We start from the raw sequence: 17,746 nt of genomic DNA, 5'->3' as shown, positions 1-17,746 counted from the left end.
GTATTTGATCGGTGAAGCTGATTGGATCTTAGCGATAGGTATACAGTTGACCAGATTCAGGCGATGAAACTATAATTTACGCAATGTGTTGGTTTACAGTAATTGTCACTAGAGATGAAGGCAAATCCTAAGCATTATTCACCAACTATCCAGTTCACAAGAACTAGGATTGATGTGGGATAATTTACATTTCAAATGGAGAAGTAGTTCATGTAAATGAAACAGAATGGGGGCAGTAGCATACTTTTAGAGTCATAAAGGGGGTTCGAACGATCGTTGGTAATTAGAAATCGATATCTAATAATTTGATAGCCTTAAAAAGTTGCTCAATCATCTCTGACCATCTCTGAGAAATTACATTATTATTTTGTCAAAATTGGCAACCTCATTTGTAGGCTTATTCCGTATAGATAGTTATGGATTTCAGGGACGTTATGACTGCTTAGAAAACACGAATGTCTATATGCAAACACTTAAAGGACCGACGGCTTTTCATTCTCAACGGCGAATATATTTAACGTAGACATAATATAATTGTCAGTCCAATTACGATATTTAACCACACACATCTAACACCGTAAAACAAGTAGTAAGGGAATAAATATGTGAGGAAGAAAAAAGGAAAACCGAGCGAGTACCCATCACTGATGAGTTATAATTTTTTAATGACATTAATGAGAAATGGAATGAAATACACGAAACATTTAACCTCTCAAATAAACTGTTACAATAAAGAAAGGGAGACATTTTATTAATATTCCGGTTCAAGACCTCTCCGTTCATTGTCTACGATGCAGTTAACTCCTGGACCTCGAACCTCTACAAAGTATGGTGACCGCGCTTTTTCTTCAAGCTACCATCTTACATTCGTAATGCCAAGTCTGTGAATCAGTTCAAAATCCTACCCAAAACATACCTGTTTAATAGATGATTCACAGTTGTGGGTCGGTCAATTGGAGGTGCACACCAGTTTTGATTATTAGTATTAGTTGCATTAGCTGTGTCAGTTTCCACTACCACATTTTTTTCTTTCTTTTCTTTTAATCCCAAGTATAAACCATAAACAGAACACAGTGCGCTAAGAAACACCCGTAGTAAGCGCCTTAACTCACTCATTCCATTTTAAATGCAAAATATTACATAATATACTGACTCAATACTGATATCCCTCAATTTAAAGCTTGAATCATCCCATGTGGGTTTCTGCATTGGATTACCGGTCTATTAAGAGAAGCCGATTGCAAATTTTATTATAAAAATATAACTACTGATTGCAATTTATTTCGATTTCACCTATCCGCAGCTTGTGATCAAATCTCATTTATTCAGCGAAGGAGTAATAATATTGGTAACACATGGGATTTCTGCCATTTCAATGACACAAATTTCCATTTTGATTAAATGCTCAAGGCGTTTCCGGATGTGATGAATTTATTCGCACAAAAAAAGAAGAATCACAAGAAAATCGGAATGCCTAATCAACATGGACACCAATAGGAAGAAAAAGGTTTGTACTTCAAAACACTCTTTTAAAAACTAGTAATCACGATTCGGCATTGGTTATGCATTGCGATTTGTTCAGCATTTAGTGTAGGAAAAGGTTCCTTAATTAATTAAAAACACATTTTCTTTAAGAACGGAAGGGGAACTACCAAGGTCAGACTATACTTTGATGTTAATATTAATAGAATTCATCTTATATGCCACTAACCATGCATACTCACATTCTTAAGTTAAATATATTTTTCTAGAGAGAAGCTATTCTTGATACTTTAGCTGTCCTAATTTTGAACTATGATTGAACCAAGTTGAATTGGATCGGTTGTTTGCGTTATTCACAATATCAGACTTAAATATCCCTATGACACCGTCATGCTGGTGACACCGACTCCAGACAAAATCATGGTTATTACATTATTTTCAATGACATACCATCGGTCGGTCTGGAGTCGGTTCCGTTGGTGTGGCCGGGTATTACAGAAAAGATGATAAGAAGAACAGATTACAAGATCCGAAGTGCCTCTCCGGATGAATGGCAGTCTGGCTTCCGAGATATCGGGTCGGTCTCCCGTATCGTTCTAACACATCGTTTTGAACCAGTTTCCAAGACCCTGTCACATGCTACATACCGTCAAAGAAACAAGTACATCTTAACCGTCTTACGCATTTCTATAGCGTAGTCCAGTGTTCGACAACGAAGCCTCGTCTATTTTGCATGCGGGACAACTTGCATTTTACACATGATAAATGAAGTTCTTTCTATTGCAGTATTCATCGTTCTTATACATGTTCCCTTTCTGTAACGTAAAGATTCCAATAGACGTATCTAGACGGTGTTAAGCGGTGCTAGCTACTTTACACTTACAATTTCAAATTAAATTTATGGTCGTCTGATACCATCTGACTGAAACTATAGGGAGCTTAAGATATCTCATCCATTACGCGAAATTTTCCGATTATGGAGGAAATCAGCCTTACTGCACATGCGTCAGGAAAGCGCAGGGCGTCGACGAAGATTCCAGGTCATGGGCTAGTTTGTGATACCTACAACTCCGTAGTGTTAGACGGAGCCGTATTATGTCATTATACATGATAACATGTGGCAGGGGCACTACAAGTGAAGCTCTTCAGTGACTCTTCGAATCGGGAGACAGAGAAGGGAAATGATTGCAAGAACAGATAGTATTGGCATGGTGTGACATGGAAGATTATGTTCAAGGGAATGTAATGATGCCAATACCAGATCCACTGGAGGGGAGGGATACGGCTGGATGCGTCTATTTTAACCATGAGGATTCGTTATGGTGTGTGTGAGGGTGTGTGTGTGCGTATACACACACCCCCTCCCTCACACACCCACCCACCCATTATATATATATATTTAAATATATACCTTTATATCCCTTTGAAACACGCTTCTGTAATATAGAGCCATCACTATCTTTACCAAAAATTGGCAATAATTCATCAAAGAGAATCACATCGAAATAGTAACCACCATCATGTGGAGCGTTGTGGCCCAGTGGATTAGTCTTCGGACTTTGAAACAGAGGGTCGTGGGTTCGAATCCCAGCCATGGCGTAATTTCCTTCGGCAAGAAATTCATCCACATTGTGCTGCACTCGACCCAGGTGAGGTAAATGGGTACCTGGCAGGAATTTATTCCTTGAAATGCCATCGCGCTGTAAAAGGCTGCGAGGCTAAAGCCAGGGTAATAGTATCCAATTAAGCGCATAGGGACGCATTTGGCAGTGATATGCGATATATAAGCATGTTGGTATTATTATTATTATTATCCTCCCCTCCTCGTCATCATTGTCGCCATAATACCACCATCGTCATCATCATTTCCGCGTGTCCCATTTCCTCTTCAACACAACAATCATCTTTACTTTGTTCATCTCTATTAGCGCCTCCACCATCACCACTACCACCATCATCACCACCAATACAACCATCACCATCTTCACCACAAGTATGATCGTCATCAATGACTATTATGAACATTATTGCCCGCACCGCGAACGTATCAACTCAAGAGAAGAAAACCTTAAAAACAGGGGATGATTTGCCCAGATGGGTATCTGAAAATCGCATCATCCATCTTTCAATCTTGATCAAAGATTTTCATGACACCATCCTTGGAAGTGAGGGGTAAGAGAGGGAGAAGAAGAAGAAGAGGGAGAGAGAGAGCTCGTAAGAGTGAAGAAGAGAGAGTGTGTTTATGCGTTTATTTGTGTGTGTGTGTGGTTGTGTGTAAGAAGGTGGGAGAATGTGAGGAGAGAGGGATAAAGATATATCGGAAAGAAGGGAGGGTGACAACTTCTTCAAAATCGAGATTTCAAACCCGGGGTGTGACACAATATGCTAATACAGAGAGATGGAGGGAGGAAAGGGGGAGGTGGATGGGGTGGGAGGTAGGATAGATCGGTAGAAAGAGAGACAGAGATCAAGAAGAGGACGGAAAGACAGGGGATGGATAGAGAGAGAGAGAGATACAGGGGAATGTTCACGCCATGTTTGCTGGGGCTAATAACTTAGATTGGGTAGTTATATGCCAGGTCATGAACCGATCCCGCGGTGCCTCGTTCAATCATCTCTTCCGTCGGCCATTTCGTCAGATTCCTAAATATGTTCGTGGAACTTATACATAATTTATACTAACAAGCTGAAATATGAATAGACAAATGGGATTTTGAGGATTTTTTTTTAGATATTACAAGTCTTATTTCATATCCAACAAAATAAGTGAAATAACAAATCTAAAAAAACAATGAACAAATAAACTAATCTTTAATATGGTTCTATTATTTTTATCTTATTTCTTAAATTTTATTATATTTTATTTATTTATCCATTCCTTTATTATTCCTTTATATTGTCATCAGTCCAAACGTAAGTCCACATCCTATTTTTTATAGTTAAAAATCAAGCTCATGTGATTCAAATGATTGAGAATCAAATGTTTGCTTGCCAAAGTCAAGTTGCAGGAAAAGTAAGGTTCTATTTTACAACCACCTTTACTCATACATGGACAAAGAAAAAACAAACTATTTTTAACATTCGAGACCAACTAAATAATCCATTCCACCCGTACGTGCTATTTTGAGAATATAAGCATCACCTGGGGCCCGTAACACAAGGCTTAGCAATGATCGTACAACATTATTCTACGATTGATTCCATTGACTACAATGTACAATCAATCGTTGAAATCAAGCGTACGATCAATCGCTAACCTTTGTGTTACGGGACCGAGGTTTTCTCCCCTTTCCCGATCTCTGTATCAGACTGTAAAATTGCACATATAGCGGGAAACAGAATAACAAAACAAAAGCATACCATGATTTGTCCTTTCAATTGGATTGAAAATATCACTCTGTAAATTACACTCATCAAAGACCCAAGAATCACAATGAACACGTTATATGCACCGTCTCGTTCGAATTAATTTCGAGGTGTGATATTACAAAATGGCTGTAATCGCAAGACCAAAACCAAATGAAGCAGTCGATAAAAATTGTAGAGTTTCATAATTTCGTCTACTTCCTTGAATAGAAACCAACAGGTTTGAAACAAGACTTTGAAAATAAGAGTTAGCGTTGGAGAAGGACAGTGATGGATATAGTTGAACTTTATCGTGACTGAGAACGATAGATGTCTCGGGAATTCTTTCACGCGCACGAATACTCAGTGTCTTATGATAAGCTTTTGTTATTTCAAATCACGTGAATGGATCGCATGGTCAATACCACTCGGTGGAACATTGTGGTACAGATGGGGGAGACTGGGAGGTTCTGCCCTTAAAGGGCATCAAAACCAAGAAAAAAGAGGATAGAACCGATCCGACATAATGTCAAAAACAGACAAATCTGAAGAAAATCCTTAAAAGGGTAAAAGAGGGCCGTGGATGCAGTCGTAGAAAAGTCCGAAAGCACAATTTCCTTCGTTAAACACGTCGAGAAGGGGGAGTCAATCTCCAACTAAAAATAATTTGATCTCGTCAAATATGGCGCTACTGTCGAATCGAAGTAAAGATCTCGCGCGCCTACTAACGGGTTCTCTCATTTTGACGTAATTTTCAACGTCATTACGTCATAAAATATAACTTTGTTGAATATTATATCAAAATCTATCACAAATGTAGATTTTCATTAAGAAAAAGCCACTGTAATGTTCACTCGATCGCTTCGCCCGCTCGTGACTTTTCAGATATTTTCCTGCATACTCAGTGTTGTGCCCCCAACCCTCATTGTTTAAGATCATTCATTACGACTTGATACTGTGGAAATGTAAATCTGTGCGTAGATGCATCATGTGTCACCACACCATTCGGAGACACACTGTGTCAATATGTCGCCACGCTGTGAACCTTGTGGGGAGAATTATGGTGTCAAATTGTTCTTTTTTGCGCCCTCAATCCTAAAAAAGGTAAGTAACAAATACATGATATTCTTAATTCTTCATGGAGAGAAGAAACGGTTCCTTTGGTTATTAGTAGAAACCGGAAATTGAAAAACGAGAAAAGGCGATGTCTCAAAATCATGACGAAATCCCTCTTATAAAAACGTTTTAATGACGAATGTATTACACTATAAACCGTCTCACGGAACACAATTAACACATGTTGTACAGTCGTTCAGCTTCACAACACACCCAAGACCGCACTTTATTCCGTAGGACGAATTAACCCCATTTTTGTTCGTAATACAAGAAGTGTCATGACGCGCCGAACGAAAATCCTATACTCAAGTCTAATGGATCAGTCACGCTCATATCACGACATTCTTTTATGATAGTAGGATTGAAGGGAAATCAAATTAAGATAAACCACCATTACCGCCATCATATCTAGGACGGTTTCATGAAGAGGTTTGTCGGTGATTTTCTATGACTAATTTGTTCTGAGCCAATCAGAGGCAAGTATTTCCGTAGCTTATAACAGCTGTCAGTGAAAATCACTGTCTAGTTTGTTCCATGAAACGCTCCCCAGGTCTCGAGGACAAGCAATCGCACGTCAATGGTCCTATCGTATTATGTTGTACATTTGTTTATGTTTAATACGATATCACGTGGTTTGATCTTTTTTGCATAAATACGCCAAGGGCAATTTTCTTTAAAATATATTTTTAAGGAAATAAGATACGAAAGCCGCATGGCATTAGCTGCAACGGTGATGGACAACGACGTCCAATTAAAATGAAGTAAGATAAACATCCATGTTGCATGTCAATCGAGATAGTTTTGACATGAGAAGTACATTGACAGGCGGATTTGATACGAAGCGATTTATGATGGCTAGGCTCGACCGTCGTTCACATATCTTCACGTACTTTCATTAAAAATGATTAATGGTAAAGCAAGCTTCAAAGATCACATACATAAAATCCATCCCTTTACCATTAGTTCGCAACTATACAGTGGGGACGGTTAGTTGTTATCGGTTATCATAACCGGATATCGGTTACCGTTTTTGTGAAAGGGATGACTTTCGCCCGGTGTGCACACGTGCGGAGTTGGCTAATTAGTGCCATTGCTAACTGCCCTCTTCTTTTATTTTTTTCCTTTTTATCCCATTTTCTTTCTCTCTTTCTTGCCTTTTGTTTTCTTTCTTTCTCGATATGTTTTTTTTCGTGTTGTGTGTTTGTTTGGGCTTTGTGTGTGTCTGTACGTGGGGGGGGGGGGTGAGTGTGTTTGGTTGGTCGTTTGAGTGTATGTGGGTGCGTGGAGAGTGGAACACTCGATCCTTTCTTTTCATAAGTTTCATTCAGTTTCATTAAATATAAAGCAATGTGATACGCTTTCTTTTTCTTTTTTGTTTGCATAAACATATTTTCGTGAATATTTATTCGTTTGACTGGCTGATTTTATGAATAAATTAACCGCCTGTAATATGAATGTGTCAAATACTATGATTTTGTATTGTGGATAATTATTTGCCTTATGACCGGTGTTTTGTTTGATTTATATTGTAACAATTGCACTTAACTGTTTTACAATAAAAAAAAAAAATTATATGTCGAACCGCCAAATGCTGTCAGTCTTTCATTTGGGGTGAATAGGTGCAAACTTGAACTTTATTTGTTTTTGGAATTAATTAACAAAGTAAATAATATACATATACGCTGGATATATACATCAAATACAAATTAAGGAATAGTCAATGACTGCTTATGAACTACGACACACTTTTCCCCGACAATATACAGATAATTTAAACGAGTTCGGTATTAAGGTGGTCTGCCAAGCGGATGATGTGATATTTCAATTGCTGCTTCCTTTTGTCTGAATTCATTTTATTTTGTTCAAAGAAATTAAAACACGCAGACAAATATTCTACTTCCCCTTTATCAAACTTGAATTTCTCTCTTATGACGCTCCTGATTGCTATGCTAGGTTTTCTTACCTTATACTTAGTTTGTAATATATTCATTTCATCCGTTTTATTCTTCTTAATAAGCTACTTATTTATCCCCTTCTTCATTCCCCTTTCCCTCCTCCTCCTCTTCATCATCATCTTCTTCTTGTTGTCCACTTTCTCCACCTTCTTCCTCTCCTCCTCCCTCTTCTTCTTCTTCCACTCCTCCTTTTTATGCAAGAACCGGATGTATGCTTTATCCTCCTTCTTCAACTCCTCCTCCTCCCTCTTCTTCTTCTTCTTCTTCTTCTTCTTCTTCTTCTTCTTCTTCTTCTTCTTCTTCTTCTTCTTCTTCTTCTTCTTCTCCTCCTCCTTCTTCTTCCACTCCTATTTATGCAAGAAACGGATGGATGCTTCGAGAAATTATCTGAAGTGTTGACGAACCAAAATCAGGAGTCGTTTCAGGATAATTCAATATGGCAGATGTACCTTTATCGTTATCTGGTAACTTTGTAAAAAATTATAAGCTACCCTATATGTAACATTTATAAAACGGGGCCCTTTAGGGTTTCTTTTTATCATAAACCTGAACATAATTAAGCCATACAAAAACTCACAATAGTCATCCAAACTTTCGTAAAGTCACTGCTACCCTTTAAGAAACCCTGGTACAGTGTCCATGACCTGCAATTATTTCTGTCAAACATTTTTGGGGGGAAGCAAAAAAAAAAACTTATCGAATCCTGTCCGACAATTTTGTTTTAATTAGTATTGTTACTCTCCTGTCAAACATTATATATTCGACACCTAGTATAGCTCCCAAGCGTGCCGAGAACCGGTATCACTATTCCAATTAGCCCTACCCCGCACGATAAGTGTCACATACGGTCTAAGACCTCGATATCGTGTCACTATTTTCTAAAAAGTTCACGCAGTTCTTCATGTTCCACTTTCACTATAGGCCCACTTTTCTTCGACTAAAGAGTCAACAAAAATGAAATTCTAAATCCATAACCACCTTCCAATAGAAGTATGAAATAACCTTACAAAACAAGAATATACCAAAAGTAAAAAAAAATCTAAAGATTTTATATTTATTACAATACAACTTATCAAATATTAATTGGACACGGATATCAGTTTCATGTTGTGTGAAGGCACAACTCGCTACGAGGATTTACCACATTAAAAAATGTTATAGACATATCAACACTTTTTTTGTTGAAAAATCTATAGCACGATAAGATCAACCAATCATCGAACACTTCAATATGTGGTCACACCTTGGCCCTTTCATGGTGCTCTAACATTTTAATTTTAACGTGTATCAGTTAATCTATTTCGATTAGATGAGCAAATCATTCAATCATGCATAAAATCCCCCAAAGAATTTGATTACATACTTTACAAGTAAAAAATTGTCATTTCCTTAAATGTACCCTTTTAAAATCGCAACCTGATTGTCACTACAGCAGTGTGTAGTGATGTTATATTCTCTCATCCAATCTTCATCAAGAGTCTGATTATCAAGACTATACCACCAAAGAGGTATATGTTTCCCCAGAAGGTGTGACTCACCGCTAATAGTAGAGTAATTTCATTGTTCTCCAACTTCTCTCCAAGAATATCTTCTTGGAAGTAAAGATAACTTTCATTCTCATAGTCAGAGTGATGGAGTAAAGTACTACTCACAATCAGTTGCAGAAAGTTCAAGTAAATTGTTATTTGTGGACAACTACAAAGGCCCAATTCGGTAAGAACATATTTCATATAATATTGTTTTGATATTTAACATGGTAAATATATTGTAGAATTCATATTACTATTTAAGATAGTTTTGAATGTTTTTAGTTAGAGAAGATTATGTGTTTGTGTTAACAGAGTGTAATACGTATATTGCATAGTGTAGGAAAGTTGATTTCTTTGTTGTACAGTTTAGTATATTTGAGGAATAGGTGAATATACTGATGTTGATAGATCTCATAATATTGTTCTTGTATAATACATTTCCATCTAGAAGTGCTAAGATGTAAAAGGCTTTTAAATACAATGAATTAGTTGGGTGTAATTATACATAAAGCAAGAAGTCTAGTTTCATTGGGAAACAAAGAGAGTCTGTTTTTGCTAATCCAGTAGAAGCAGGGTCTATGAATGACTACTTTGGAATGTGGCCCCTTTCACATTCATCCCTTTTTACTTTCTCTTTTGAGTAGATAAGTTACTGCACGTTGTAAATGCAGGGCTTGTTCACATTTGTATTTTAATCTGGTTTAACTTTAATCTTAAGATAGAATAATGTTATGCTGTTTCGTTATAAGCTGAGTTAGTGTAATAGTAGGAACTATTACTAGTTTGTTTTCTTATTATACTCTAATCATCTCTAAAGAGTTACTTCTTTAGTTTCATGTTTAACTTGTGATAATGTAGATTACTGTTCGTACATGGCCAATTTGTTATTAAGAACAAAACCATAACTTTCGTGGAGAGAAAGACCTTTCCTCTGGGAGTGATTTAGGGAGAAACCTTGAATGAATGACTGTGTTGGCATGTAGTTATGTTCACCCGGCCAATATCTATTGGGTAGAATACTTAGTAGTGCACAGCACAAAGTGAGTGTAGATGTGTTCATACGAGGATTTAATCAATAGATTAACTTTATTCCTTGTATATTTTATACTCTATTAAATTAGGTTAATGTTATAAGGTATAATAGTACAAGTGTATGATGATCACTTATATTAGTGTCAGATTAATTCTCATTTAATCATATGTAATCGTAATTGTTGTACTAACTTAGATTTAGTAATTGACATGATTTCAAGATGAAACATTTGTTTATTATTGTTTGTTTATTCATTATCATTACAGATTGTTATCTGAAGGTGCATATAAGTATAACTGAAAGTACGACTGAAGTTTGTCACCAGTGTTGGAGATTAACTGAATAAAGCGAAAGTTTGTTTTATTTCAACAAGTCGAGTCCAGCATTGATTGATTCCTTGTGCCTTGTGAATAACAATAGTTGGACATAAGTAGACGAAACTCCTTCGTAGAAAGTTTTACGAAGGCAGTCACAATAACAATCGAACGGACAACTTGTGTCGTCCAGTCAGGATCACGTTCAGAAAGTTCTGGAATCATCCAAACATACTACTTGGAACTTTACTGCCCAAAAGTTTTTCATCATGGCCAACATAGATGGAAAAAATCTAGTCAGCGAGGCTACACGTGTAGATCTTCAGAGGACGTCCTCTTCGCTGCCAGAAATGATGGATAAGTATCCAAAACCAGCTAGGAGTCTAGCAAGCAGAAAATCAGCCAAAAGCGAGATGCTTATCAAGGCCTTTCAGGCTGAACTTGATGTTATGGACAAAGAGGACAACATAAAGATTCTGCAAAGGGAGCATGAACATGCAATGCAACTGGAGAGAGCCCAGATGGAGCTGAAACGGTTGAAGCTGCAGAAAGAACATCAGCAGAAATTAGCCGAACTTGCAGAATCAGAAGATGAGCTCTCAAACACCAGTATCAAGTTGCCAGAGGAGACGAAGGAGGAGTCTGTTCAAAGATTCTTTGAATCTCAATCGACGGATGAGGGCAAGATCCAGACCCAAGCCCCACCAGTTCCAGCCACTCTGAGTGAAGTGAAGCATGAACCAACCAACGCTTCACCAGGAATGGAAAACGTGGTTGAGTCACTTGCCAAGGTAGCCAACATGATGCTGAATCAAAATGCGACTAGTCAACAAGTATTGGCAGCCAGTCAGTTACCAAAGGTGGATGTTCCGGTATTTAATGGTGACCCATTACGATATCCCCTCTGGAGAAATGCATTTTCAAGTTTCGTTGACTCCAAGCCTCTAGATGCCGCAACCAAGCTTCATATGTTGCATACATATGTTACTGGTGAACCAAAGAAGGTCGTGGAGCATTATCTTCTTCTTGGCACCGATGAAGCTTACCTGAAAGCAAGGGAGTCTCTCGCCAGCAGGTATGGCAACACCAGTGTAGTTTCATCAGCATTCATGAAGAAGTTAAACACGTGGCCGAGAATCTCAGATCGGGATCCAAGTGGATTGCGGTCATTTGCGGACTTTCTCCAGCAGGTCAGCGTTGCCAAGGTGACTGTTGATTCCCTTGGCATTCTCGATTATCCGCAGGAGAACGTCAAGCTGTTGAGGAAGGTTCCATTCTACCTTGAACGCAAATGGAGAGACGAGGTGACCAAGTGGCAGCGATGTGGATATGGCAGTTACCCTACCTTTGCCAGATTTGTAGACTTCGTCACCAGTGCAGCAGAAGTGGCCAATATTCCAGAGTTGGAATACACCAGGTTAGACGAGGCGAAAGTAAAGTCAGCACCTCCGAAAGGGAAGACCTTTCAAGGTCGGTCACTGTCTACAACAGCCGCACATGGAAAGGAGTATTCATCATGTCCTTACTGTGATAAGGACCATCACATCGACGACTGCCCAGAGTTCAAGCAGATCTACTACAAGGATAAGAAGACGTTCTTCTTCAAGAAGTATCTGTGTATGGGATGTGGCCAAAGTAGCAACCACCTTGGGAAGGACTGCAAGCAACGCCGGGAATGTAAAAGGTGTAAGGGAAACCACTTGACATGCCTACACCGACAGAAGATAGAAAAATCATCGGCTAGCTCAAACTGTACCAACATCTGCGATCTTCCTGACCAAGATGGAAAGGACCATTGTATGATTGTGCCGGTTTGGGTGAGGCAAGCTGATGATCCATCGAGGGAATTCCTGGAATATGCGATCCTCGACGACCAGTCCAACGTTGGATTTGTCTCCAGTGGTCTTTGCCACAGAATGGGTGTTAAAGGACCTGAGACTGATCTTTTGCTGACAACAATGCACGAGAGTGCTCGCATTAGCTGTCAAAAGATTAGTGGTCTCGAGGTCTTGGACTTCCAGAAGTCTACAGTTGTCCAACTCCCGTCCTGCTACACCAGACAAGAGGTTCCGGCCAAGCGGTCACAAATTCCCAAGGCAGAAGTTCTGAGGAAATGGAGGCATCTAGCACCAATCGCAGATGAGTTGATGCCATACAACCCGTCAATTAAGGTTTCCTTGCTCATAGGAAACAACTGTCCTAGAGCAATTCGACCCCGAGAAGTACTCGCTGGTGCAGAAGACGACCCGTATGCGATGAAAACCTCACTCGGATGGGGCGTCGTCGGCAGAGTATGTCAAAGTTCTCAAAGTGATGATGCCGTCTGTAACAGGATTCAGACAAGTGAAGGATATCCCCACCTGGTGCACTCAAGCCAAGCGAAGGAAGTGTTTACACCAGAGTCTGTACTGAAGATCTTGGAACAAGACTTCCAAATGACAAGTCCGAAAGGAGCGCCACTTTCAGTGAAAGAAGCAAGATTCATGGCAATCTTTGAGAATGGAATCCGCAAGAGAAGTGATGGACACTACCAAATGCCCTTGCCTTTGAAGTCTGATCATGTGACCTTTCCTGACAACAAGATTCTTGCTGTTAAAAGATGGAGACAGCTATCTGCAAGATTTAGGAAGAACCAGAAGTTTCTGGAGGACTACAAGGCCTTCATGGATGATGTAATCACCAACTACGCAGAACGAGTACCAGATGACTGCTTGAAGGTTCGAGATGGCAGAGTAAACTATATTCCGCACACAGGGGTGTACCATCCACACAAGCCTGACAAGATTCGTGTTGTATTCGACTGTTCAGCAAAATTTGAAGGTGTATCCTTGAATGATCATCTTCTGCAAGGTCCTGACCTGATGAATGGACTACTTGGTGTTCTGTGCCGATTCCGAAAGGAAGAAGTTGCCTTCATGGCTGATGTGAAAGGAATGTTCCTTCAGTTCTACGTAAATGAAGAAGACCGGAACTTGCTGCGGTTCCTGTGGTATGAAGGCGGTGACGAAACAAAGGAAGCTGTTGAATACCGGATGAAGGTTCATCTCTTCGGAGCAGCTAGTTCTCCAGGATGCAGTAACTTTGGACTGAGAAGGGCTGCAACAGATGGTGAAGAAGAGTTCGGTTCAAGTGCAGCAGAGTTCATTCGTAGAGACTTCTACGTAGATGACGGTCTTAGTTCACGACCTACTGCGGAAGAGGCTGTGCAGCTGCTGAAAAACAGTCAAGCAATCTGTGCAAAATCAGGACTGAAATTGCACAAGATTGTGTCTAACAGCAGAGAAGTTCTGAAAAGCTTTCCAGCAGATGAACGAGCAAAAAGCCTGCAAGACCTGGATTTAGATGTCGACAAGCTTGTGCTGGAAAGAGTTCTAGGAGTGTCCTGGAACATTGAGAATGACACCTTCAACTTCAGAGGGCAGGTGAAGGCAAACTCATTCTCCAGACGAGGTGTTCTCTCAACGATCAGTTCAATCTATGATCCAAGCGGCTTTCTTGGTCCAGTAGTTCTTAAAGGCAAGAGGATTCTCCAAGCTATGTGCAAGCAGAACATGGACTGGGACGAATCTATGACCGATGAACAGCGTTCAGAATGGGAGAAATGGCTGCTTGATCTCCAGCATCTAGGTGACCTCCAACTCAAGAGATGCTACAAACCAAGTAGGTTCGGCAAGGTCAAGCAGGTAGAAGTCCACCATTTCTCTGATGCCAGTCAGGATGGGTATGGGCAATGTTCATATCTCCGTCTCATCAATGAGGATGACAAAGTGCATTGTTCATTCGTAATCGGAAAGGCCCGAGTTACTCCATTGAGACCAATTACCATTCCAAGACTGGAGCTAACAGCAGCAACATTGTCAGCCAAGAGCAGCACATTCCTGAAGTCGGAACTGGAATACGATTCTGTGAAGGAGTTCTTCTGGACAGACAGTAAGGTTGTTCTTGGATACATAAAAAATGAAGCCAGGCGGTTTCATATCTTCGTTGCCAACAGAGTTCAGACAATCCGAGAGCAGACTGACCCTGATGCATGGTACTATGTTGATACCAAGGAGAATCCTGCTGATGGAGCTTCTCGAGGAATCTCATCAAAGGAGCTCACTTCTAGCCACTGCTGGTTTCGAGGCCCAGATTTCCTGTGGAATGATGGTTTGTTTGCACCCCCAGGAGATGATCCATGTACGGTAGATGACCACGACCCAGAGGTGAAGCATGCCTCAGTCCTGAGAACAGAAGCAACTACCAAGGTCAGTACAGGGCAATTTGAATCCAACCGTTTGAATTGCTTCTCCAGTTGGCACTCTGCCAAGAAGGCAGTAGCCAGATGTATACAGCTGAAGACGAGTCTGAAGAAAAGGGCTAACCAGCATACCAGAACGAGTTCTAGATCAGTGGAAGCAACGATCCCTAAGGTTGTGACAGTGAGTGAGCTGCAGGAAGCTGAGAAGGTCATCATTAGAGGTTTACAACAAGAAAACTTCCCGCAGGAGCTGCAGATTCTTAAAGAACTAGATAAGACAGGAGAAATGAGTAGACATGAAGTACCTACTCGAAATGCGGCACTGAAGAAAACCAGTGCCCTCTTCAGATTGGACCCGTTTCTAGATGATGACGGGGTGATTCGAGTCGGCGGCCGGATACATCGCGCCAATTTGTCCAGTAACATTAGACATCCAGTGATTATTCCTCGTAAGAGTCATGTCACAACACTGCTGATCCGAGATGCTCATCACAGGACCCAACATAGTGGTAGAGGCATTACTCATAATGAGCTACGTCAGAGAGGATACTGGGTGATAGGAGGAGTGTCTGCAGTTTCACAATGCATCTCGTCCTGTGTGACATGTCGACGATTGCGAGGACAGCCCCTCCAACAAAAGATGGCAGATCTTCCAGAAGAAAGAGTTGAGCCTTCTCCACCATTCTCGTATTGTGCAGTGGACTATTTTGGACCCTTTCTTATCAAGGAAAGACGGAGTGAAGTCAAGAGATATGGTGCGCTCTTCACATGTCTGTCTTCAAGAAGTGTACACCTGGAAACTGCTAACAGTCTTAGTAGCAGTGCCTTCATCAACGCGTTGCGGCGTTTCATGAATCGACGGGGTGCTGTAAGGCATCTACGCTCTGACCAGGGTACAGCATTCATTGGAGCCAGAAACGAGTTGAAGGAAGCGCTGTCTGAAATGGACCAGGGAAAGGTACAAGAGTACCTGCTTGAGAATGGATGTGACTGGATACCATTCAAGATGAATGTGCCCCATGCCTCTCATATGGGTGGAGTTTGGGAGAGGCAGATTCAGTCAGTGCGACGTGCACTAGAGCCATTGCTGAAATCATCTGGGAGTCAACTTGATGATGAGGCCTTCAGAACCTTCATGACCGAAGCAGAAGCCATAATCAACTCCAGGCCATTGACGACAACCAATCTAAGTGACAGTGAAGCACCAGAACCACTGACCCCTCATCATATCTTGACTGCCAAGCCCAAAGTCATATTACCCCCACCAGGAGTCTTCCAGCGCGAAGATGTGTACTCTAGGAAGTGGTGGAGACGCGTCCAACACCTCGCCAATGAGTTCTGGCTACGATGGAGGAAAGAATATTTGCAGGGACTGCAAGAGCGTAGAAAATGGACAAGTACAGAAAAAGACTTAACGATAGGTGATATTGTAATCTCCAAAGAAGAGGAGGGAGGACGATACAAGTGGCCCTTAGCTAGGGTGATAGATGTCTATCCTAGTGCCGATGGTAGAATTAGGAAGGTAAAACTTCTAATGGCTGATGGACAGTTAGATAATAATGGCAAACGCCAGAGCCCACCAACTAAATTCGACAGACCAGTAAACAAGTTAGTTCTTCTGTTACCCAATCAACAGTAATTATTCCCACTCAAAATCCACAGTAGTAAAGTGGAAGTATCCCATTTGTCTCGCGAAAGACTCGGAGCTTTCCCCCTCAAAGAGCCATTATCTTTTACATTTTCATTTAACGATGATATAAATGATGCGTTTAAATTGTTGTTTTTCTTTTCATGTATGGTTCAGTGATAATTCTAAAGGCTAGAATGCTGTTTTAAAGGTTGCATTGTGTGTATGTATCCATTGGGTATATTATTGGTCAAAGTATTGTTTAAGATTAATTTGTATTATGATGTGGTATAATTTGTTGTACTTTATATTCGTAATAATTGAAGCTAATTTAGTAAATGTAGGTACATTTAAAGGAGCCATGTCACTACAGCAGTGTGTAGTGATGTTATATTCTCTCATCCAATCTTCATCAAGAGTCTGATTATCAAGACTATACCACCAAAGAGGTATATGTTTCCCCAGAAGGTGTGACTCACCGCTAATAGTAGAGTAATTTCATTGTTCTCCAACTTCTCTCCAAGAATATCTTCTTGGAAGTAAAGATAACTTTCATTCTCATAGTCAGAGTGATGGAGTAAAGTACTACTCACAATCAGTTGCAGAAAGTTCAAGTAAATTGTTATTTGTGGACAACTACAAAGGCCCAATTCGGTAAGAACATATTTCATATAATATTGTTTTGATATTTAACATGGTAAATATATTGTAGAATTCATATTACTATTTAAGATAGTTTTGAATGTTTTTAGTTAGAGAAGATTATGTGTTTGTGTTAACAGAGTGTAATACGTATATTGCATAGTGTAGGAAAGTTGATTTCTTTGTTGTACAGTTTAGTATATTTGAGGAATAGGTGAATATACTGATGTTGATAGATCTCATAATATTGTTCTTGTATAATACATTTCCATCTAGAAGTGCTAAGATGTAAAAGGCTTTTAAATACAATGAATTAGTTGGGTGTAATTATACATAAAGCAAGAAGTCTAGTTTCATTGGGAAACAAAGAGAGTCTGTTTTTGCTAATCCAGTAGAAGCAGGGTCTATGAATGACTACTTTGGAATGTGGCCCCTTTCACATTCATCCCTTTTTACTTTCTCT

General features: G+C 39.9%; 1 protein-coding gene across 1 annotated transcript; it reads left to right on the top strand.

Moving 5' to 3' along the window:
• Window positions 1-7,139: 7,139 nt before the first annotated feature.
• LOC135157511 (uncharacterized) lies at window positions 7,140-17,060 on the top strand. The gene has a single exon (XM_064113344.1). It carries the CDS (start codon window positions 11,044-11,046, stop codon window positions 16,651-16,653), a length of 5,610 nt encoding a protein of 1,869 aa, XP_063969414.1. The 5' UTR covers window positions 7,140-11,043; the 3' UTR covers window positions 16,654-17,060.
• Window positions 17,061-17,746: the final 686 nt, after the last annotated feature.

This window comes from Lytechinus pictus, chromosome 18 (genome assembly GCF_037042905.1).
Source record: "Lytechinus pictus isolate F3 Inbred chromosome 18, Lp3.0, whole genome shotgun sequence".
In the NCBI taxonomy this organism is placed as follows: Eukaryota; Metazoa; Echinodermata; class Echinoidea; order Temnopleuroida; family Toxopneustidae; genus Lytechinus; species Lytechinus pictus.
The sequence above is the reverse complement of the archived record's forward strand: the minus strand, read 5'-3'. Positions and strand labels throughout refer to the sequence as shown.

Coding starts and splice junctions, on each gene's coding strand:
- LOC135157511 (XM_064113344.1), top strand. CDS start 11,044: ATGGCCAACATAGATGGAAAAAATCTAGTCAGCGAGGCTACACGTGTA.